The 21582-nt window shown below is 42.2% G+C and overlaps 3 protein-coding genes across 6 annotated transcripts in view; 1 reads left to right on the top strand and 2 right to left on the bottom strand.

Moving 5' to 3' along the window:
- The first annotated feature begins 394 nt into the window (after positions 1-394).
- Positions 395-6969, top strand: smad9 (SMAD family member 9). The gene is made up of 8 exons (XM_085420747.1): positions 395-505; positions 2243-2792; positions 3398-3613; positions 3779-4039; positions 4138-4248; positions 4829-5050; positions 5735-5991; positions 6365-6969. Exons 2-8 carry the CDS (start codon positions 2597-2599, stop codon positions 6506-6508), a joined length of 1407 nt encoding a protein of 468 aa, XP_085276873.1. The 5' UTR covers positions 395-505; positions 2243-2596; the 3' UTR covers positions 6509-6969.
- A 303-nt stretch (positions 6970-7272) lies between these two features.
- rfxap (regulatory factor X-associated protein) lies at positions 7273-9932 on the bottom strand. The gene is made up of 3 exons (XM_085420753.1): positions 9507-9932; positions 9277-9387; positions 7273-7820 (listed from the first exon to the last, which is right to left on the bottom strand). Exons 1-3 carry the CDS (start codon positions 9930-9932, stop codon positions 7716-7718), a joined length of 642 nt encoding a protein of 213 aa, XP_085276879.1. The 3' UTR covers positions 7273-7715.
- dclk1a (doublecortin-like kinase 1a) overlaps positions 9891-21582 on the bottom strand; it is a 47659-nt gene continuing 35967 nt past the window's right edge. For 3 of the 4 annotated variants that reach the window (XM_085420748.1, XM_085420752.1, XM_085420749.1), the window contains 10 exons: positions 19448-19529; positions 18627-18799; positions 17883-18002; positions 16317-16463; positions 15421-15554; positions 15168-15245; positions 14898-14994; positions 14716-14796; positions 14513-14626; positions 9891-13196 (listed from right to left, as the gene is read on the bottom strand). In XM_085420748.1, coding sequence (XP_085276874.1) covers positions 12912-13196; positions 14513-14626; positions 14716-14796; positions 14898-14994; positions 15168-15245; positions 15421-15554; positions 16317-16463; positions 17883-18002; positions 18627-18799; positions 19448-19529 — 1311 coding nt within the window. In that variant the 3' untranslated portion in view covers positions 9891-12911. Of the gene's footprint in view, positions 13197-14310; positions 14385-14512; positions 14627-14715; positions 14797-14897; positions 14995-15167; positions 15246-15420; positions 15555-16316; positions 16464-17882; positions 18003-18626; positions 18800-19447; positions 19530-21582 lie in introns of all 4 variants that reach the window. The other variant, XM_085420750.1, reaches the window with a different exon arrangement.

Raw genomic sequence — 21582 nt, forward strand, 5'->3', positions numbered from 1 at the left:
GATGTTATTTTATTAAAGTTAATGACTTGTAATGCCAAGTGTTTGTGTTTTTTTCACTCACCTTTTCCACTTTCTTGGTGCTTACCGCACCACTCTGCATTTAATCATTAGTTATTAATTATGTCTGTCTCTCTTCCACAGCGGACAAAAGTAGTTTTGTACTTCACTTTTAAAAGTAGAATTTTCAAATATTGATTGAAGATAGACAAAAATGTATAAACATATAGAAACTTTTTCTCTCATTTTTTTAAATCTGGCTTTTGTCAAATGGAGCCTTTGGCTATATTCGTTTATAAACTGGCATCTACAAATTGAGTTGGCGATGCTTTTATTTAGAAATCACCAGCAGGGCGCAAAGTGTTATTGAGGCTAAGTTGACCCTTCTACACATGCTCACAGACTCAATCGCACACACCTTCGCAGCCTCAGTGTGCTGGCCTGACTTACTACAAACAGGAAAGCCTCGCACACTCACACGGCTGTCTGCACTGCACTTGTTACAGAGGTGAGAAATTAAACTAACTGGCTCGTTTTTCCTTTAAATATTTTAAATGTATATTTGTTTTTTATGTCACGCGAATTTGAATTCCTGTTAAGAGAGAAATAGTATCAAAATTAAATGTTACCCTCTTGCACTGTCGGTAAACTTTAAGGGGGGTTTCATTTGTTCAGAGTTGTCATCTACATGCTGAGTTCAGTATAAAGTTGCAAAGCTGAGCTGAATTAAGTATTCAAGATGTATTTAAAAATAATAACTGCAGTTTTCTTTGCTCCTACACGTGTTTTCTCTGTAGTAGCATGCCTTCATCACACAAGAATGAGCCGAGCGACTTCAATGTCATTGCTCCTAATCGCATATTTGCAGTGAAGGTGTGGAGGTTAGGTCCGAGCCTGGATTTTGTAGCTGCAGAATGACTCGCAGTTGAGTTGTAGTAAAAAGGAAGCTGGCGTGTTTACTTTTTTGGGAAGGGGTGTCCTGGTGATAAAGCATTAGGTAATTAGCCTATCTGAGCCTGCAGACTGAGTGACGCCAGGCTTCATAAAAGCAGCAGCAGCGGTGGACTGATGCCGCATTGAGCCCTGTGCGCTTTTTGCTGTCATTGTAAACCCCAGCTGTCTGTGTGTCTGTCTGCGGGAAACCGGCGCTGGCCATGAGCACATGAGGGCAAAAAGAGTGAACATACAGATCCGCATAACTCATCACCTGTGTTTAGTTTGACAAAAAAAAGAACAGAAATTCGGAAGAAAGTCTAAAGTGGTTCTGTTTCTTTTACAGGAAAGGGGGAAAGCTGAGCTTCCAGTTCACTTTTATAAACTGTCTGCCAATAGATTCATATTTTTTCCCCTTTCGGCATCAGATGCGCACAAACATGTGGAAAAGTGTTCTGACATGCAAGGACGATGTGCAAAGAGCTGATAGTACAAGATGTAAAACTATGCGTTTTACCCAAAAGGTTGGGCATGATGCTGCAGAAAGACTCACAAACAGGAGACTAATAAAATTACGTGTTTATTTTTATGAATATCTAGGAATTTCTTTGAGTAGAAAGATGCTGCCGAACCCACGAACCCTACCTAAATAATAGAACTTTAATCTGATACTTTTTTTGTCTGCACCTTATTCTTGGCATTCATATAATAATATATACTGTTCAGTAGATTTAGATGGACAGAGAGGCTAACAGAGGGAGAGAGCTCTCTGTCTGTCGCCCTCCCTCTCCCCCTCCTGCCCTGTGATGTGTTCTGGCCAGACAGTATGGCTCCTGGGCGTCAGTGGCATGATCATAGAAACAGAGGCCAGAAAGGACATTCCTCATTGTTGGTGAATCTAGAAATGAGCTTGGCCATCTTGGCCTGCGCTTTCTGCAGCAGTTTTGTGAAGTGTTTCATTTTCTCCATAGAGAATAATAACACTGCTGTTCAGCATGTGGGGAGATCACTTTCATGCGGGCGTGCTTTCTGTAACAGCGCCCTGCTGATACGGCCGTCCTTATCATGGAAATCCACCTTCGATGCCCACTTCATTAAATATGAGTAGTTTTTGGTTATGAGGTGTTTTCTCTGGCTGTTCTCATCTCATCACCAGCTTATCACCTTAGTGACTCTGTCTTAATTCTGCTTTTCCAATAAAACCCGAGGTCTCTTTTCTTTTTTTTTCTTCCTAACCTCCAAACTTTTTTTCTTTTCTTTTTGTTTTTTGGCTGAATTATCTGTTAATACAATCTCTTGCTTCTCCTGCCAGATGATTGAAACTTGACCTGGATTTCTGGCTGTGTAAAGAATAACCTTCCCCGCTGGAGGCTTCGACTCCAGAGCTGCCGGATCCCAACACAGAGAGGGGATTTAGGGGGTTTGCGCTGCACTGGCAGGAGTCCAGCACCTCTACTAGAGCTGCTCGGAAGTAACAGTGGAATACAGAAAAGAAAAAACGGCGCCTGTTTACACAGACTCATCACGCCACGTCTTTCATCCTCACCTCTTCTGTTTCCTCTTCTGGCTGCTCATTATTTGCATCTTCACTGTTATCCACAAGGGAACTTTTATCCCTTTAACAGGACCCATCAGCTCATCTTGCCACCCATTTATCCATCTCATAATGAACTCCTCTACCTCCATTACATCCTTATTCTCCTTCACCAGCCCGGCAGTGAAGCGCCTGCTCGGCTGGAAACAAGGGGACGAGGAGGAGAAGTGGGCGGAAAAGGCTGTAGACTCTCTAGTGAAGAAACTGAAAAAGAAAAAGGGGGCAATGGAAGAGCTGGAGAGAGCGCTCAGCTGCCCCGGGCAGCCTAGTGAGTATCACAGTGTCCAATATAGAAGTTTAGTCTAGCGGTTCTAATTGTAGAGGTCAAAATAAACATGAAGATTATTTAGACAGGATGACGTTTACAAGATGGGAAAGACAACACAAGCGGGGGGGGGGGGTGCTTTTACCTGTGTGGGGAATCAAAGGAAATGACTAAGGGTTTTACTTGGGCAGCACTTCATTGATGAGATCACAAGGTATAAATTTTATCAACTATAAATCAGAGTTCATACATAATATATATTATATAATAAATTATTTCCAATTATTTTACATGTGTATAGCACTTTTCAAAAAGTAGATTTACAAAGTGCTTCACAGTTCAAATAAAAGCCACATTAGTTGCAACATGCACACATACATGCAATGTTGGTTCTTTCTTTTTTTAACATGGTTAAAAATATCCAGAAGAATTTAAAAATGTAAATTAAATATACAATAAATAAAATGAAAACAGAGTTTCTCATAATGCTTTAGTATTTCAGTAAAACGGTCAGTGGTACAAAAACATTTAATGTTAATGTGCACACAGCACATTTAATTTGGTAGAGTTCTGTTTTTAAAAAGAGCTATTTCATGTGAATCCTCCAGGTAAGTGTGTGACCATTCCTCGGTCGCTGGACGGGAGGTTGCAGGTGTCCCACAGGAAGGGTCTGCCCCATGTTATCTACTGCAGGGTGTGGCGCTGGCCTGACTTGCAGTCCCACCATGAGCTGAAAGCCCTCGAGTGCTGCGAGTTCGCCTTCGGCTCCAAGCAGAAGGACATCTGCGTGAACCCCTACCACTACAGACGGGTGGAGACGCCAGGTACTTTAAATTTGCTGTAAAAATATGGCCCTTATTGAATTTTAGCCTTAGAGAAAGGGCGCCTGATCAAATAGTGTTCCCAAGCCTAAAGCACTTGCCGTAATATGATCTTTTAAAGCTCCATCTGGCTCTCACCCCCACCCTTTTTTGCCCCCCTCCCCCAAGTGCTGCCACCAGTCCTTGTTCCACGCCACAGCGAGTTCAACCCTCAACATAGTTTACTGGCAAAGTTTAGGAACGCCTCCCTTCACAACGAGCCGCTGATGCCCCAGAACGCCATCTACCCAGACTCCTTCCCTGCCCTTCCCTGCTCCTCCTTCTCCTCCTCCTCCCCTCCATTGTCCCTCGCCCAGTCTCCCAGCTCGCAGAGTTACCCCAACTCCCCCAACAGCTCTGCAGAACCTGGTAGTCCATATCATATCACAGGTAAGAATCACAGTATGCAAGCTAATACCTTCACTTTGAATCTTCACACAACAGTACATAATTTATTCTCTTCTGTCATTCAAAACACGGTTTTCCAGCTGAGACTCCACCACCTCCATACAGCATGATGGAGACAAATCCCCAAGAGGACGTGAAGCCAAGCAACTCCATGGAGACCCCTAAACTCACATTTTCTGCTCCGCACAGAGGTATCCTTTCACAACACAAAGATATACAGGTGTTAGGAACAGCAGACTCTATGTGGAAGATGGTGTTAGCCACTGTGACATCACCCACCTGTCCTGCTGTAAAACCTCAAGGTGCATGATTTGAAAGTGGATGTGATGACTGACTGAGAAAGTGAAGTTCAAATAGTATGGTAGCAACTTGTCAATCGCAATGCGCTGGTCTCCTTGTGACTATAACGAGGAACATCAATTACAAAATGACAATCGTGCTGTATTCCTCAAGACTTAAAACCAGTGATGGAGACCATGAACTCATCAGGAGAGTTTACTGAGCTCACAGTCTAAATAAGCTGAGGAATACCAGCCATCAGAAAGAATATAAGTTTAATAGACTTTGCTTTACTTTTCAGAGCTGGAAGCTGCATCCATCTTTTATATACAGTCTGTGTTAGAATACATAAAATCGATGCAAAACTTGCTTTAGTTTTATCAGGTTGGATTCATATGAATTTGCATTGGGTTTAAAATTTAAAATGGATAAATAGGATAAAATGTTTTATCCCTAACACCCACCTCTCGAGCATTTGTTGTTCCTGTTCAGATTTAAGGCCCGTTTGCTACGAGGAACCAGAGTACTGGTGCTCCATAGCTTACTATGAGCTCAACAACCGGGTGGGGGAGACTTTCCATGCCTCATCACGCAGCGTCCTGGTGGACGGCTTCACAGACCCGTCCAACAACAAGAACCGCTTCTGCCTCGGCCTACTTTCCAATGTCAACCGCAACTCAACCATCGAGCACACGCGCAGGCACATAGGCAAAGGTAGGCTGGATGGCTTTTGGGGGTGGGGGGTTTTTTGGGGTTTTTTGCATTTGGTGAGAGCAAGAGCTTTTAAAGGAAGGTTGTTTAAAAAGTTAATCTGCTCACTATTGGTTTCATCACTGCCTTTGGTGTGCATGTGCTAGTCTTTGTAAAACATTGTCATGCTTTAAACTCGGCTTGTCATTTTGCAATAAATCCTTTGGGCCAAATAATGTTTGATTTTTTTTTTTTCCCCTCATGCTCAGTGTTTACAAAGCCTGCCTTTGTTGGATCGACATCAAGCATTTTAGTGGCTTCCAATAAACTGTGCAGTGTGAGGATGTGTGTGGTTTTAAATGACAGAGATGGGACAAAGGCTTGAGGATAGTTGGTCCCCAGTTCACAAACAGTACCAACACCACTCAGCGTTTCCTTGTTTGCGGACATAAAAGCCTCTGTGGTTTTTCTTTCAAGGGAATATGAGAAAAATCCATCAATATCAGTTAATTTTCAGTGAAGTAATGAAATATTGTGGTTAGCTCATTAATTATGTCTTTCTTGTAGCTTTTTTTTATACTCTTTAGATCTGCTATGCTAAATTGTAAATATTGCATTTCCACCACATTTAAAGCACCAAACATTCAGCAACTTTAGTATTTAGTTGTTGTTGTTGTTGTTTTTTTAATCATCTCCCTTTAATTCCAGGTTTGCACCTGTACTACGTGGGCGGCGAAGTGTATGCAGAGTGTCTGAGTGACAGCAGCATCTTTGTCCAGAGTCGCAACTGTAATTTCCAGCACGGCTTCCACACCACCACCGTGTGCAAGATTCCCAGTGGCTGCAGCCTCAAGATCTTTAACAACCAGCTGTTTGCTCAGCTTCTCACCCAGTCCGTTAACCACGGCTTCGAGGTCGTCTATGAGCTCACCAAGATGTGCACCATCCGCATGAGCTTCGTAAAGGTACTGACTGAGCTTTCTTATGAAAGAGGATGCTGATTATTTGATAGCAATTTTTGCGCCCATTATGGCAATTCTCAGTTTTGTTTGTTTAGATGCATAGAAACGGAGGTCGGTACAGGTTGGAAACCGTGAAATTAACTTCTGTAGTGCATACGAATGCTTTTATTCATGCTCAGTCAAAATCAAATGAGAAGGGTTGGATATACGCTCAGTTTCTCAGGGTAACTTAAAATTCCCATGCTTAGTGCTGCCAGTCATGTCAGATCCTCCCATACACAAGGTGGGATTACTTGTTTTCTTTGCATTAAATATTTTATAGTTAACTGAAGAGCCAATATTACCAGCTGACCAGTTGTTGCATCTTTTCCTTTAGGGCTGGGGAGCTGAATACCACCGTCAAGATGTGACCAGCACCCCCTGCTGGATTGAAGTGCATCTGCATGGGCCGCTGCAGTGGCTGGATAAAGTCCTTACACAGATGGGTTCCCCACACAACCCAATTTCTTCAGTGTCGTAACATGAACACAGACACACACCTTGCGTGTGTGTGTGTGTGCGCGCACGCGCGCTCTCATTCCTGACAGGTAGTCACAGATTCTGTACATTTTTCTGTCCTACATTTGACATCTCATGCAAAGTTACAAAGATGCGTTACACCTTTGTCACACGGCTAAAGCAGACGTGAAGATGAATTTTATTTAGCTGAATTTACACTAAGCGTTCCTAATTTCAGTATAACGCAGTTAGCCTCTTCCGTTTCCTCTGGGATGCTTTAACTGCACAGGAAAAGTGGGATATATTTGTAGGTACTTAAACTGTTATACGTCCAAAGTGTTATTGGCGTGGTATGTACTGTATTTGTGTCAACCAATGTTTGACTTCATGTTCTGGTTGCTTTTTACTTTTTACATTAAGTTTTTTCTGTGATTCCAGTTTTCCAAGGTTTGAATTTCTGGTGTTTTTTTTTTGTTTGTTTTTTGTTTTTGTTTTTCTCATTAAAAAAAAAAACAAAACTCATATTGCATCTTTTTTTATTGTCATATACTCATCAGGGACAAACACTACAACTTAAACACAGAGGGATAATGCAGTAACAGAGTTTCATTTGTAAAGTATATCCCTCCTTCTCTGTATTCAGTTATCACTTAAGGTTTGTGCAACAGTTCAGGGAGAATAGACAAAGTCTTGTCAAAACCAAGTCGTCAACCTGCAGGAAACGACATGCACCACACAAATGATTGTCACAACAATAGCATTTCAAGTTAAATCTCACACACACACTAAGGATTTATAACTCATTTTATTTTATTAATACTGCACCAAATCACAACATTTCCTATAAGGCGCAATTCTTCCAGAGAAAACAGTCTGAACTGGAGTTTCAACAACTAAACAAAACAAAACAGGACAATGTTTTTAAAATGAACAAAAAGTGAAAACGAATATTGGCTTAAATTTAGGACAAAATGTACCAAAAACAGCACCAGTCCTGGTTTAAATACATGGTCAGTATGTGATTTGAAGAAATCTTCACTCTCTGGGAGTTGAATCAGTTTAGTCTTCCATTCTCAGCACAACTTCAAAATGTCCTTTTATTCTCTCACAGCATGACGGAAGAAATCCATGCTTTCAGTGTACGCTTACGATTCATTTACGCATCAGATGCCAGTGTATTTCTTTAGTGCGCTTTATGCATCACAAAAACTAACGCCCGCCACCCACCGTCAGCAGCTCTGGAACTGCTGTTGTGACTGGCTACGGCTCTGTGTAGCTAGAAGCTGCTGCTGTTGCTGCAGGAAGCTGATCACCTCTGGACTCCTGAGAAGCGACTGCAAGACAAATACATTGGAAAACATAAGATATTTCACTACAAAGCTGCAGTACAAGACAATCAACATTACTCTGCTTTCACTAATAAAATATGTGTCATAACTGTTCTATGAACTGGATGCTTTAATGTTACCAATAGGTGTTTTCCCATGATTCCCGGGAATCTTCGAGTTCTATGAACTTGGAACATTGTTGGCTTTTAAAATATTACAGTATTTGGGTTTGCGTGTATGCCTGTTTTTTATGTAAGTTTTCTTTTTTGTTTTTTTAGTCCAGCTGAAAGAAACTTTCCTAATTCTGGGATCATTGGAAGAAAATACATCAGTGTAACCCAAAACCAAAAAACTGTAAAGTAAAAAAAAAAAGGAGACGTTAAAGGTTCTCCTTTGAGAAAACAAAATATGTGAAACTAAGAATAAGGACACTTACACTCACTGGCCACATCATTAGGTGGCCCTGTTCAACTGCATTAAAAAGCAAACGGCAGCTCAACTCGAGCATTAAGGCAGACATGGTGAAAACCTTCTGAAATTCAGGCTAAGCATTAGAGTAGTTGTTGGTGCCAGTCTGGCTGCTCCATTTCAGATTCTGTTGCTCTACTGGGATTTTCCCACACAACCACCTCCAAGGTTTACAGTGAATGGTCCAAAAACAGACAAAATACCCCGTGAGCAACAGTTCTCTGGGTGAAGATGCCTTGTTGATGCCAGAAGTCAGAGTATAATGGCTGGACTGTGTTGAGCTGAAATAAACAACCATTTGCTAGAACCAAACTATTCTGAAAACACAACATGTCAAACCTTGAAGCAGCTGGGCAACAGCAACAGAAGACCACACCAATGCTGCTGCTGTTAGCAAAGAAAAGGAAACTAAGACTACAGTCAGTATGGCTCATCAAAATTGGACATTCGAGTGGTTGGTTCAGAATCTAGGTAAACAACAGGAAAGCATAGATTCATCAAATTTTCTATCAATGTTTCAGGCTGTTGGCGATGCTATAATGATGAGGACGATATATTCTTGTCACACTTTGTTTCCCTTAGTACCAAATGAACATTGTTTAAATGCCACAGCATACCTGAGTATTACTGCTGACTACGTCCATTCCTGTATGACCACAGTGTACCCATCTTCTCATCACTGCTTTCAGCAGGACAAAAAGCTATGTCACAAAGCTCAAATTATTTCAAACTGGTTTCCCAAACATGAAAGTGAGTTCCCTGCACTCAAATGACCTCCACAGTCACCAGATCTCAATCCAGTAAACACCTTAGGGATGTGGTGGCACAGGAGAGTCATATTGTGGATGTGCAGCCAATAAATCTGCAGCAAATATGCGATTTCATGCAAATATATCACATTTCATGTCCATTTAACCCTTAAAGCCGGGTGCCACAGAATAATATGCTTGTCATTTGTCTGCATGTTCGTCATGGAACAATCAACCAGTCTTACCAGTCTTTTCTGGTTGAGGACCTGCTCTATCAGAGAAGGTCTGGCTGGACGGTCCCCCATGGCACCTAGACGCTGTTTGTTCACAGACACAGGACGTTCTTCAGAGTTTTCCTACAGACAGAAAAACGCAATTAAATGTGCAGGTTTTGTTTGTGGCTTGGCTCTAAAGTGTGGAAATCAGACCTCCACATCATGGTAAATGCTTCTAGCACTGAGAGTATTTAACTTACATCAAGTTTCCCACTGGACATGGCCTTATCATTCTTCTTCTTCTTGTACTTGTCTTTGTACATTTTGTTGCGGTGTTTTTTGCACATCCATGGCTTTCTCTGCTTGGCCACCTGCGTCGTTGTCTCCGTGCACCCATCGTAGGTACACTGTTTGGGGGCGTTGTCGCCCTCGGAGGTCTCTTCGTCGTTGAGCTCCTCCGGGCTAGCTGCGCCGTCTCTGGGATCTGAGGCGTCCAGAACGTCGCTCTCTTCGTCCGGATCGTCCATGTCGTAGGAGGCGTTGTTCTCCGGTTCGTGCGGCGTTATCACATTTCTACTGTCCACAACTCCGCTTTTATTTACATAGTACCTATGTCCGTCTTTAGTAAGCAGAAGAGTGGAGTCTTTGTCCTTACTTGATGATAAGGAAGCGTCTTCTTCGCTCATGATAGCAGCAAACAAACAAACGACGCTACAGCGACCTAGCTAGTAGCCCCACGTTGGTTAGCTAAAACAGCTACTCGCTTACATTTACTGGTCCATTTTTCCAGTATTAGACGTTAAATTAATTTCTAAATAAAAGGTCATAAATATTCCAGTATTTCAGAAGCAAATGTCATAGTTTTTACTTCTATTGGTTTAGCCTGTCACCGGTCAGGAAACATGAAAATCTTCTTCTTCTTCTCTGCTTTAGGTTTATGTGTTAAAGCGACACCTAGTGGTCAAAATAACATATGCACGCCAGTTACGGGCAACTACGACCAACTTGTGAGATGTTTACTATAACACTGTTGCCTGCTGAAAGGGCAATGCCCCTACAATCCTACTTATATATTTACCCTTTCCTAATCATAGTGGATGCTTATGTTCACAATATTCCTGTCACATGGACACATTAGAGTTCTACTATGTGTAAAAATAGACTAAAATAGACACCTTTCTTGAAAAGGCTTGATGGAAGAGGGGTATGCTAGGAAGCATATTACTTGGATGTTCTGGCCTTGCTCCCGCAGCCAGTATGAATTTAAATTCATACTTTCAATACATTCATCTTTAATTTACAATTTATGTTCGCAGAAGGTTTTCAAATAACCTCTCTGCACACTTTCTACTCAAATCCAGACAGGATCCATAACAGAGCCAAGTACCACCAAGCATTCAAAAGTTAATAATAAGCAGAGGGCCTGTGTGGAATAAGTGCAATTATTTCATAGAAAACAAAACTGACGTCTGTATGGATAAAAAGTTAAGCCAAGGACTGAGTTGTGTATTTGGTACAGACCGGTAATGAAACAAAAGTCCTATAAACAGGAGCTAAACACAAAACAAAAGACTCAAACAATTTGATTTTAAACATATTTTAATTATTACTATAGTCATAGACCATTGTTGAACAGAGGTACAGGTATTGGTATTGCAATGGACTGTAATACAGTGGGTCAGCTGTGAGAGCACTTTGGTAAACCACGTGTCCGTGCGCTGGAGAGCACAAGTTCATACTGATCTGGTCAATGTGGCAGCACATTACCGCATATGTGCAATGATGAGAATAAATACAGAGAGTCTGACTGGTGTGACGACTGCAAGGAGATCATCTGCAAAAAACAAACAAACAAAAAAACCTAACATTTCTGTGTATTTCTCTCACTCATCTGTCTTCTCATCTCTTATCTCACATCAGTTTAAGGGAAACTATATTACTGGCTGCTTTTCTGAAGAAAAGAAGTGACATCATTCCCAGTAGGAGGCAAAGTTGATGATCTCTTCTTCATATCCACTACCGATCCATCCAACTCACCCATGCTTAACGCTTCACATCAACCTGATGATCTCCTCTAGTTTATTATTTTTTTCTTCGCTGACTGACTGATACGCATGTATGACTGATTTTGTTGTATTTTTTTGTATTATTATTGTACAATTCTCATAGACTGACTACTAGTAAAGAAATATACTGTATTGTGAACTATCAAAATAAATAAAATTGTTATTTACACAACATATAAACAATACTTCATCACTAAACTGTTTCTTTTATAAGAATAGGCTACTGTATGTCTGTCATGCTTTCATCTGAAGAAATGAAGCCATGAATGAGGTTGTACAGAGCTGAAATAAATTCTCCTCCACCCTTTTTCGCTGTACTGCTGGTTCTCTGGCATCCATACTGTCATTCTCTCGATCATGTCTCACTGCACCTAGACTGCAGTGCAAATGTGCAAATAGGCACCTCTTGTGAACTGTTAACTGTGCGCCTTCTCCATCTGAAAACGTGTCTGTGTAACCATATATTTGAGCTGCACCAACCATAGCTTGAACATGTTGATGAAACATGTGTCTAGTGTTCATAAAATATAAAAAGAATTAGCGTGATGATCACTGTGAAAATGTGTGGCTTGAGGACAAATGGGTTCAGATGTCGAGTTTGCTACACAAGCACCAGGATGCTGCTGAGTTTTGTGTATCAAGATGTCGTGAACCGAGCAAGTAACAAAACCAGAAGGAGCAGTCAAATGCACCATTGTCGTCTTAGAATAGCAGTCTGTGTAAAATGTAAACTGTATGACTGCGATCCAACGTTACGGGGGAAGGCAGCGCCGAAACTGTGTTGAGCACAGCGTCACAGCACAATTTCATCTTTTTTTTTTTTCATCAAAGCCATTTTTAAAACACATTTTGCAACTGAAAAAAACCATAAAATCCTTCCCCAACGTGTTTTAGCTCGCTTTCCAACATTGTGTTTTCATCACGTCTGCTGTCACCTACTTAAACGTTTCTGCACTCTACTTCTAAGCACTTTGCCATTATTTTAAATCCACCAAGCTCTAAGGAGAAGTCAATAAAAACATTGTTTTTTTTTCTATGAAAAAGAGAAATACATATCAAAAAATGCTGTGAATTAAAGTATGAATAAATAAGGTTCAATAAAACATGAACATTGGTCCATATTCTCATATTGCCTTGTAGAGCTGTTCCGCCTTGAGGAAGTTTCCATGTCGAGCCCGGATCATCACTGAAGGGTAAAGCCCTTTCTTGCTCCTTGAGCTCTACAACATGTGCTCAGATGAGAAAATGTTAAAAAGAAATCAACAAAAGCCTTTCACCTCACTCTGGCTTTTCCCTCTTCCTCTCGATCCCTGTTTCTTGTTGCCTCTTGAATCTTTCTCCCAACCTCTCTAACGTCTTCTTATCCACCCCTTGGTCCATCTTTCCTCCAGGTTCGGAAAGTTGGATTCAGGGAAGTGTGAAGTTCTCTGTTGATATTTTTATTTCTTTTTTTCAGAGATACTGGGAGAAAGGGGTTGACACCTCGTCCTCCTCCTCCTCCACATGCAGAGGGAGGAGCTGGATGAGGATTTTCCCTCGCCGCCTCCTCCTTTGCACACCTTCCTCCTCTTCCTCCCCCTACTCCCCTTCGCCTGCTCTCTAGAAGGGCGAGCTGGGGGAGCAGGCGGTGCTGGCTGAGCTGATGGAGATGTCATCAGAGTCGGATGGGAGTCTGGGGTCTGGGGAGGGGTCAGAGCAAGTGTCAGGGGTCAGAGAGGGAGGGGCCGTGGGCAGGCCAGGGAGGCAACTGGGGGGCTCCGCCCGTAGTGTTTTTGTTGTTGTTGTTACTGAATTCACAGTTGGCATCATCTGCAGCGGCAGCGGTTTCACATCCGGGTGGCATCCTCGTCCGAGAACCTGCCTCTCCTTATCAAGAGGGGTGGCCTGAAAAAGAGAGAAGGAGGAAAAGGTAAGGATCAGATCTGTCTGCTGCACAGTCGATTATCCAGGAAGGAGGAGCAGAAGAACTTTGCACATGTTCATTAAGTTACTAATGAATATTTAATTGGACAGTAACAAGGAAGTGAAAAACCATGGACACTGACAATTGTTTCTTCTTTTCTGAAATGTTATGTTTATCTGAGGAACAGTCTATCTAATTTTCCACAATAAATCTCTCGGATAAAGGCAGGTTCAACATTCTTGTTTAATTTTTCAGGCACAGTAAATATTATAAAGAGGAGATTCTGGATATCACTTTTTAATCACAACACAAATCAGAAACATCTGCACAAGTTCGGGTCCATCATGTTCAGGACTTCTAATCAGTCAAACTAAACTCTGTCGTGCTGGAAAACTGGGAATCTCAACCCAAATAATTCATAAATTAAGTCACTGTTAATTTTTTCCAGCCTATTTTTAATTCCTCTAGTCAGTTTCCATATTACTTTAAGTTCTGTGACCTTTATAACAATGCACTTTGTGGTCCTCCTAAATCAGGGGACACAGTCACACAAGAGGAGTCAGGTAATGTGAGCTCAGTAACGAGCCCTGGTGTTTGAGGAGGTAACCAGGTGAGGGAGCATCACATCAGACAAAAACATCACAGCAAATCACTCAGACAAGCAACACCGCAGGGTTATTTCTTTAGAAAGGGTTCATTCACAAATGAACTGTGCAAACGAGATGTGCAGGAGAATCATCAGCAAGGGTGATTCTAATTGGGCACGTCGTTACTCACACACACTAAAGAAAAGCAGGGGACACCGATAAAAAGGTGACACAACACAGAGGACAAGGCTTTAACCGGTGACGCACAATAACGATGCAGGTAATGCAGGAATGAAATCTGTGTTTACAGCGAGGGATGAAAGGAGAGAAGCAAAAAGCCGAGCACAGAAAGTACAACATGAGGCTGTCAAAGCAGCACAGCAGCAGCCAGTCAGCGGGGCAGCACGCAAAGGAGGGGGAGACATCAATTTTAGAGACACTGTTTTGGTCTGTTTTGATTTCTCGCTGATTTGTGACCCAGTCGTGTCTCTATGGAAACCTGGCGTACCTTATCCAGTACATGGCCGGGTGCTGGTAGAAATCCAACGACCCAGATCTCTGCATAGAAAAGCTGTCATCCAACTGAACAACAAAAGAGAAATCGGCACAATCAATCTAAACGCCACGTGAAAAACTTGCTGATTTCTCTACAAACTGATGCAACTCAGTGTAACAGCTACATCTTTAGATGGTTGCTAATGGTTACTTACAGAAATGACTGACACTCCAGCAGTGGTGTCAGTGCCTTTTGGGCTGGTGTTGAAGTGCTTCTTTATCTTTCCTGCTACCGACAGCTGGTGTTCATTCTCGCACAGACCTTCGTCCTGGATTAGACAAATGAGGAGAAAGGAAGTAAATTCAGTGTTTTGGTGAAAACAAAGGAAATGAACAGATTTACTGACACTGTACTTACAGTGACCCAGGGGTGCTCCAGCACCTGGAGGGCAGTGTATCTCTTATCGACCTCCACCTCCAGCATGGATCGAATCAGCTCCTACACCCCCCCCAAAAGTAAAAAGCAGTTAGTTTTTTACTCTGGATTTTCTATAACATGTAGATCCATCCACACCAATCAGACATACAGCAGATATTTACCATAGCGGTCTCTGACACATTGTCCCAGTAGGGCAGAGGAAATTCTAGCTGACCCATTAGTATCTGATCAAAAAGCACTTCTTGATCGTCACTGCTCCTGCAAAAAAAAAAGTTCACATGAATGGGTGCATCAACCAAATATTAATTAGCGAGTCAACAAATAAAGGTGCAATACTACTGCTGACCAGTAGAGGGTCCTGCATAACACACTTTCAAGAAAGGCGCTAAAGCAGAGGGAGAAATGTAGGGTAGGGCTTGCTGTTAACTTACCCCCGAAAGGGTGGGAAACCACACAGGAGGATATAGGTGATGACTCCAGCTGCCCAGATGTCAACCTTAAGACCATACCTGAAAAAAAAAGAGAGGTTAAATCAAAGCAAACATAGAGAAAACGTGCAGAGCATGACCTTTAAGGCAAATATCTACTACTGTAAATGGATTAAGACACGACAGATATGTTGGCCGTCATAGTGATCATACTTTGATCTTAAAGGTGCCTGCTAAATGCAGCTGCAGCTCTCACCCTGTTTCTGCAATGATTTCAGGTGCTACATATGTTGGGGTCCCGCAGACAGTGTAGAGGGGTCCGTCCACCACGGTCGCCAAACCAAAGTCTCCCAGTTTGAGGCTCTTGCTGCCATCTGCATGTTCGTACACCTAAACACACAGGAATGCAAAAATGTTTTTAAAAAAAGAAGCAGGATCATAATGTACAGCATTATTATGAGGGCAACAAACAACAAACAAACTTAAAACACATTATGTGATGGGGGTTGCTATTAATAATTTCACCACTCAGTGTGTTGTTTAACAGCTCACAGCTGTAGCTACTCTATCTGCCCTACGCCTACAGACACAGACGAAGCGAGCGACCAGCTTTTTAACGCAGCAAAGCATTTATGTGGCCAAAAATAAAACTAATGTTAGTGTTGCTGGGTGTCTGCTACATGGATGGGGTAATCTGCATGTCATTACCTTCAAAAAGTTACATGAATAGAAGGCCACTGGTTTTTTTTTAACCATTCAAGGCTTTCTTATTTCGTTGGAGAGAAAAAGCAAAACAGGAAATCGGCTGACTAGGTTTAAATGTGGCCACTAAAAAGCTGAATTCTGAAGTCTGACTCCTGCCCAGACAATCTCAAGTAGGGGGGCAAAGAGCGGTATTTGAAGTTAAGCAAGGACGATGGGGAGTTTGACAGAAGGGAGAAGGAGGGAAGGAAAGAACAAACGAGGGAGGCTGGAGAAGGAGCGTGCAGAAGGTGTGAGGGCAGCAGGGATGAGTCATCTCTCTGCTCTGGGAGGGCCCCGTAGTGAGTGATATTACTTCACTGATCATTCAGAAAGGCGGCGGGAAAGGAGAGGAGGTGCACCAGTGCCGCACCAAGTTACATGTATGCAATCTGCGTGACGTCCACTCACCAGCAGGTTTTCTGGTTTGATGTCTCTGTGGACAATGTTGAGGCTGTGAAGGTATTTGATGGCGCTGGCCAGATTGTGGAGCATGCCGCTGGCGTCTCTCTCTGTGTATCTATTGGCAGAGGTGATGGCATCGAACAGATCTCCCCCCTGTGGACAAGACATGATGGACGGGTCAGTATTAGGAGATGTCACAAGAGTTTGGTTGGTGTTTTTTGCACCAGCAGAACAGATTCACTTGCAAATTTTCACAGCTGCTTGCCTTTTTTTTTCTGAAAAGAGGCTAAAAACTTCATTTAACCACAAGACTTTTTTGTCTGCTCAGCAGCAGCAAGGAGGTGGGGGTAAATCCTAATTCTTCACCTTGCTTGAAAGACGACCCCCCCGCGTTAATATTTCTTTTCATTTTTGTCATTTTTTAGGCTTTTCTCAGTCTCTTTTCTCTGATTTTTCATCCTGTCCGAATCTCCCTCTCATTCCCTCTGCGTTTCTCTCATTGAGTGGACTAAGTGGAACAGAGGCTTAAAATAGTGCTGAATCTCCCTCTATCCTCGAACAGCACAGCACACTGTAAGGCTTTGACCTGCTCGTTGGCAGCTGTTTCAATATGAGAGTTGTCAAATGCCAGCTCAGGCTTTAGCTAATACATTTCACTTATTTTTCTCTGCCTCCGCTATCGGAGGCCCAAAAGTACACGAACATGAATATACTGCTGTAAATTTGGGGGCATTCTGCAAAGTTTTGGGACGTGGCTGCTGAAGTTAGTCAATGAGAAATTAAGCCAAAAGATGGGATTTACATCAGTCCTTTGTAAATCCTCTCCTCACTCTTTTTTATGGGTATCATTTCCGCTTGTAAAAACAGGAATGAGCCTTCCCTGGAATTGCAACACAATTTTGTCTGATCACATTATTGCCTCATTATTGCTTTTCCACAGTTTAAACTAAAGGACTTGAACTGAGCAGGACCAAGCAAAAGAACACTCATTTTCTCTCTCTTTCGTTCTCTGCGCCTATCCTCTACTTTCAATTCATCTATCTCTCTCTTTCTCTCGGTCCCTGTTATTTTAGCAGCGACTCTTTTCACCCCATTCATCCTCTTGATCCTCCTACTTTGGACATGCTCACAAGTACACACACTTCTTCCACAAATTGCCTCTCATCTATATTCTGTAGTACTCCACATCACAGCACGAACAGATGGATCACATTCCTGGCTCCTGAATTATGCACAAACATTTCTTGACTCAGAGAGTGAGAGAGAATGAAGAACGCGAGCGCACGAGCACTCGGGGCCACTGGCGGATTCACTCTAGTCCCGAATTGTGTGACTGGTTGGAAAAATTCATCAGTTGCTTCACAGGCTGAATGCCGCTCCTCTGTCTCTGTCACTATTACTGCCTCCCTGCTCCTCTAAGTCGTAGATTTGAGATAATGATGATCACCCTTGTATTGTAAGAGAATACACCCATCCGTTATCTCAGCTTGGCAAAATGTCCCTGCTCGTTCCTAACTGGAGCAGATGGTGCACAAACTCATAAAGTAACAGTGTACAAACATGGCCACACACCTTGACCAACTCCATGACCAGGTAGAGCTCGTTGTAAGTGTCAAACTCCTCGATGAGTAAGACGATATTTGGATGTTTGACCCGGCGAAGTATGGCCACCTCATTCTGGATCATGTGCTCCTGGTAAAAAGAAGTTCAGGTGTTCAGCCAAGTGGAAGACATTCAGTAAAGGAATCATTTAGAAGACATTTAGAAGATTTTTATTTTATGTATGTCACACCAGCCTCTCTACAGCAACTCAGTAGCACCTTGGAGTACATTTCTACAACCTTCCAATAAAGGTTGCACATTAACCCGAAGATATCAGCGGGTCTTTAAGCAAAATAGGGATATTACTCTAAAAATGCAAAATATTCTTTTCTGGGTGAAAAAAAAATGAGCTATCAAAACTGAATTTCAATTCAATTCAGTTTTTTCAAATGATGCCAAATCACAACAATAGTTAAAGGCCCTTTTAACTGTAAGGTAAAGACTCCACAACAGTCCAAAGAAAATAGAGAAAACGCCAACAATCACATGACCTCCTTTGAGCAAACGTGTTGGTGACAGTGGGAAGGAAAAACTCCCTTTTAACAGGAAGAAAGTTCCAGGCTCAAGAAGGGGCGGCCATCTGCCTCACCCGGATGGGGTGAAAGGAGGAAGAATTTATCCTCTGAAGTTAGGATTATGTGGAGCTTTAGCCTTCTTGACGTGTCAGTACAATTTTTGCCTTTTTTGGGTCGTATTCGGTGGATGTTTGTTTACCTTGCCTCTGCATTTGCCCTTGTTGATGATCTTCAGAGCGTACTCTCGTCCTGTGGAGTGCTCCGTGCATTCCCGGACGACTGCAAAATTCCCATCTCCTAACATTCGCCCCACCTTGTAACGGTCTGATATGTAGGACGGCACAGCTGGAACCTCATTGACTAGAACTTCAGCTGCAGAGAAGAAGCACTGGTTTTTAGAGGGAACATAAACTGGTTTACACAGTTTAGCACCATAGAATATACACAGATATATGCTGAGGAAGCTATGATGTCTGATTATCAACTGTTGTCTAACCAGTCTCTTCAAGACATAAAGGTAGATTTAAAAACCTTCACAATTAAACAAACTGTAATATGATTGCAGACTTGAAATGTAAAAATAAGCAAATAGCAGAAACCTTTTAAATCTAAAAGATTCATATTTTTACAGCTAGTGAGGTCTGCAATTACATCACACAGAAGACTTTTTTGTTTATAAATCAAGATGCAAATAGGCATGATTTATCAATGCTCAGCTAAGTGTTAATGAGTCTCATGAATCTGTTTGAAAGATCTATAAGGGGGGAAAAAAGGTCCTCTGGATACTTTTTAAAAAAATAAAATAAAATCAAAGATGAAAATGTCACATATGAGACCAAAAATCCTCCAGCCTTTCAAAGCAGTGTCACAGAGAGGTGAGTAAGACAGCATAAGAGCGGAAAGTTGCCGTAAGCATCGTGTACTAATCATGCTATGCAGGCAAGGGACGCGTCAAAGGTCACGCGCATGATTCAGACATGCATGATATTTGCAAGCACAAAGCAAGCTTTTTTTCCTCACCTTCAGGAACAAGTCCATCACCATCTTCCACTGGGCTCGAACCTTTAGTGGAAGACAGAGAGGTGGAAGAACCCTGGGACCCCTGCAGAGAAAGGAACAGGGTAGAGAGCAGGATGGAAAGGGGTTTATTACTAATCTGCGGCATTACCCAAAATAGTTTGCAATCCATAATCACGATAAAAAAAACCCAGACAAACACAATCACAGTCCCTTCTGCTACAGTCCTAGCCTAAACAAATATGTATGTTCAAAAATAGACAAAGGAACACTGTGTAACCCGCCTTATCCTCACAACAGCCCTACTGCTGTGGCTGTGTTTGCGCATCTTTCTGATGTAATGCCCTGTGCTGTGTCTATACTGTGCTCATGAAAAAAAAAATCTGAAAACGAGTCCGAACAGACTTACTTGATCTGCATATAAGCCAGCAACCCCCCTATGTGTGTCTATATCATAGAGATGATTGCATCCAAATAAGCTCCTTTCCATTCACCTCACAACTGGAAGTAATTCTTCCCTGTTTTCTCACTCCTTACGATTACCTTTAATAAATCATAAAAACATGGGCTCCGGTGACACTAAATAAAGGCAGATGCCTTTCATCTGGATAGTAAGTGGGGGGTCATTAAATTGAAAGAGAGAGGATGAGAAGAGGCGTCTGCATCTATCTATCTAAAGACAAAAACTCATTATGCCCTCCACCTTGTAACCTTCTGTCTGGTTGTCATGGAAGCAACAAGGATGGAGAGTATCTAGTCGGGACTGTAAATGGGAATCTACCCCTCTTGTATTTCTGTGTCTGTTCCACTCCTGTGCACCTTTCTCTTCTCCTCGCTGCCAAACTCTGTTGTTTTGCTTCAGTCTTTTACTGCACTAGAAGACTTTCATCCTGTTTCGTTTGGAAGGTGGCGTTTTTCACGTGTTCGGTGGATTTTACCACCTTCTTTACTCTTTACTAATCTCTCCTCTGCTCAAATCCGTTCTCGTGGCTTACAGTCAGTCTTCGGGGTTGGGGCGTTTCCAATGCTTGAATAAATCCACTAGCTGCAGCTGGAAGACGCAGGCTGGCCAGTGATGGCAACACGCACCATTGCAGTTCCTCTAAAATATAAGTGGAGCAACGTTGCCACTGTGCATTATTAACAAGTGCAGTTTGCTCTGTAGATGGTCTGTGTCTGTGAGCGTCATGCATGACTCAACTACATAATTATGGACGACCTCTCCAGGACATGACACATTTTTCCCATTACATGTGTAGCCAGATGTATTTTGCTGCTTTCCGTTGTATAACAATCGCTCATCAATAATCCCTTTCACCGTGATAGACTGCTGCCTGCTAAGCTTCACATTTGCTCTTTCAAGTCACTGAGCTGGATCTGCTGTCTGTGATTTTGTTTGATAATTAATATTGGACTTGGACCCTATTGTTCAAACACAGTGACTTCTGGCTCCAAAAATTGACAACATGACAATATCCTTAAAATCAAAACTGAGTCTTAAAGATATGTTTAAACTCTGTGGGTGATGTCACGGCGTTTAATTCCATCTTTTACATACAGTCTGTGATTAAAAGCTCAGAAAAGAACATTTGTGTGTGATCTTGAATGTCTTTTTTTTAAGTGAAAGAGAAATGTCCTAAGCATTTGTAAATCCCGGGGAGCTTGCTGTCCTGGCAGACTGGGATAAAAGCCATGCCTGTAATGACTTGGATCTGAAAACTATTTGCAGAGCTGATCTGCCCTGTATCTCTGCCATAGTAGCTGTCTGCTCTTTTACTCATCTCAGCTGCTGTGACCTGAAAACCACGTAGGTAAATGTAGCTGTGAGTCAGGCTCAGTTTGGTTTATGTAATGTTGTTGTTGGCTGGGCACTCATCCCGGAACAAGAAAACCCACTTAATACCCATAAAGCCAATGACCCTCCTGTGCTTTATCTCAAAAAACATCCTTATTCTGTTCTTTTATTTTCTCATCCCAACTCGGATATTTACCTCTCTTGTGCTCTTATCGCACATCCAGTGCTGTCCTCAGCTCGCTTTCTCATTTTGAACTCCTTTCTCTCTCTCTCTCTCTCTCTCTCGCTTCCTGCCACTGAGGGAAACAAAATACTGTTGCTATGGAAACTGCTCACAGACAGG

Source organism: Rhamphochromis longiceps, linkage group LG10 (genome assembly GCF_057381845.1).
Source record: "Rhamphochromis longiceps isolate RC_006_pf linkage group LG10, R_longiceps_female_GT1.1, whole genome shotgun sequence".
Classification (NCBI taxonomy): domain Eukaryota; kingdom Metazoa; phylum Chordata; class Actinopteri; order Cichliformes; family Cichlidae; genus Rhamphochromis; species Rhamphochromis longiceps.

Excerpts from the sequence above, each read along its gene's own strand:
- smad9 (XM_085420747.1), top strand. The coding sequence starts at position 2,597 with ATGAACTCCTCTACCTCCATTACATCCTTATTCTCCTTCACCAGCCCG. Across the intron at positions 2,793-3,397 it reads CAGCTGCCCCGGGCAGCCTA|GTAAGTGTGTGACCATTCCT; the intron begins GTGAGTATCACA and ends TGAATCCTCCAG. Across the intron at positions 5,051-5,734 it reads GCGCAGGCACATAGGCAAAG|GTTTGCACCTGTACTACGTG; the intron begins GTAGGCTGGATG and ends CTTTAATTCCAG.
- rfxap (XM_085420753.1), bottom strand. The coding sequence starts at position 9,932 with ATGAGCGAAGAAGACGCTTCCTTATCATCAAGTAAGGACAAAGACTCC. Across the intron at positions 9,388-9,506 it reads TGTCCAGTGGGAAACTTGAT|GAAAACTCTGAAGAACGTCC; the intron begins GTAAGTTAAATA and ends TTCTGTCTGTAG. Across the intron at positions 7,821-9,276 it reads TCCTCAACCAGAAAAGACTG|TCGCTTCTCAGGAGTCCAGA; the intron begins GTAAGACTGGTT and ends TTTGTCTTGCAG.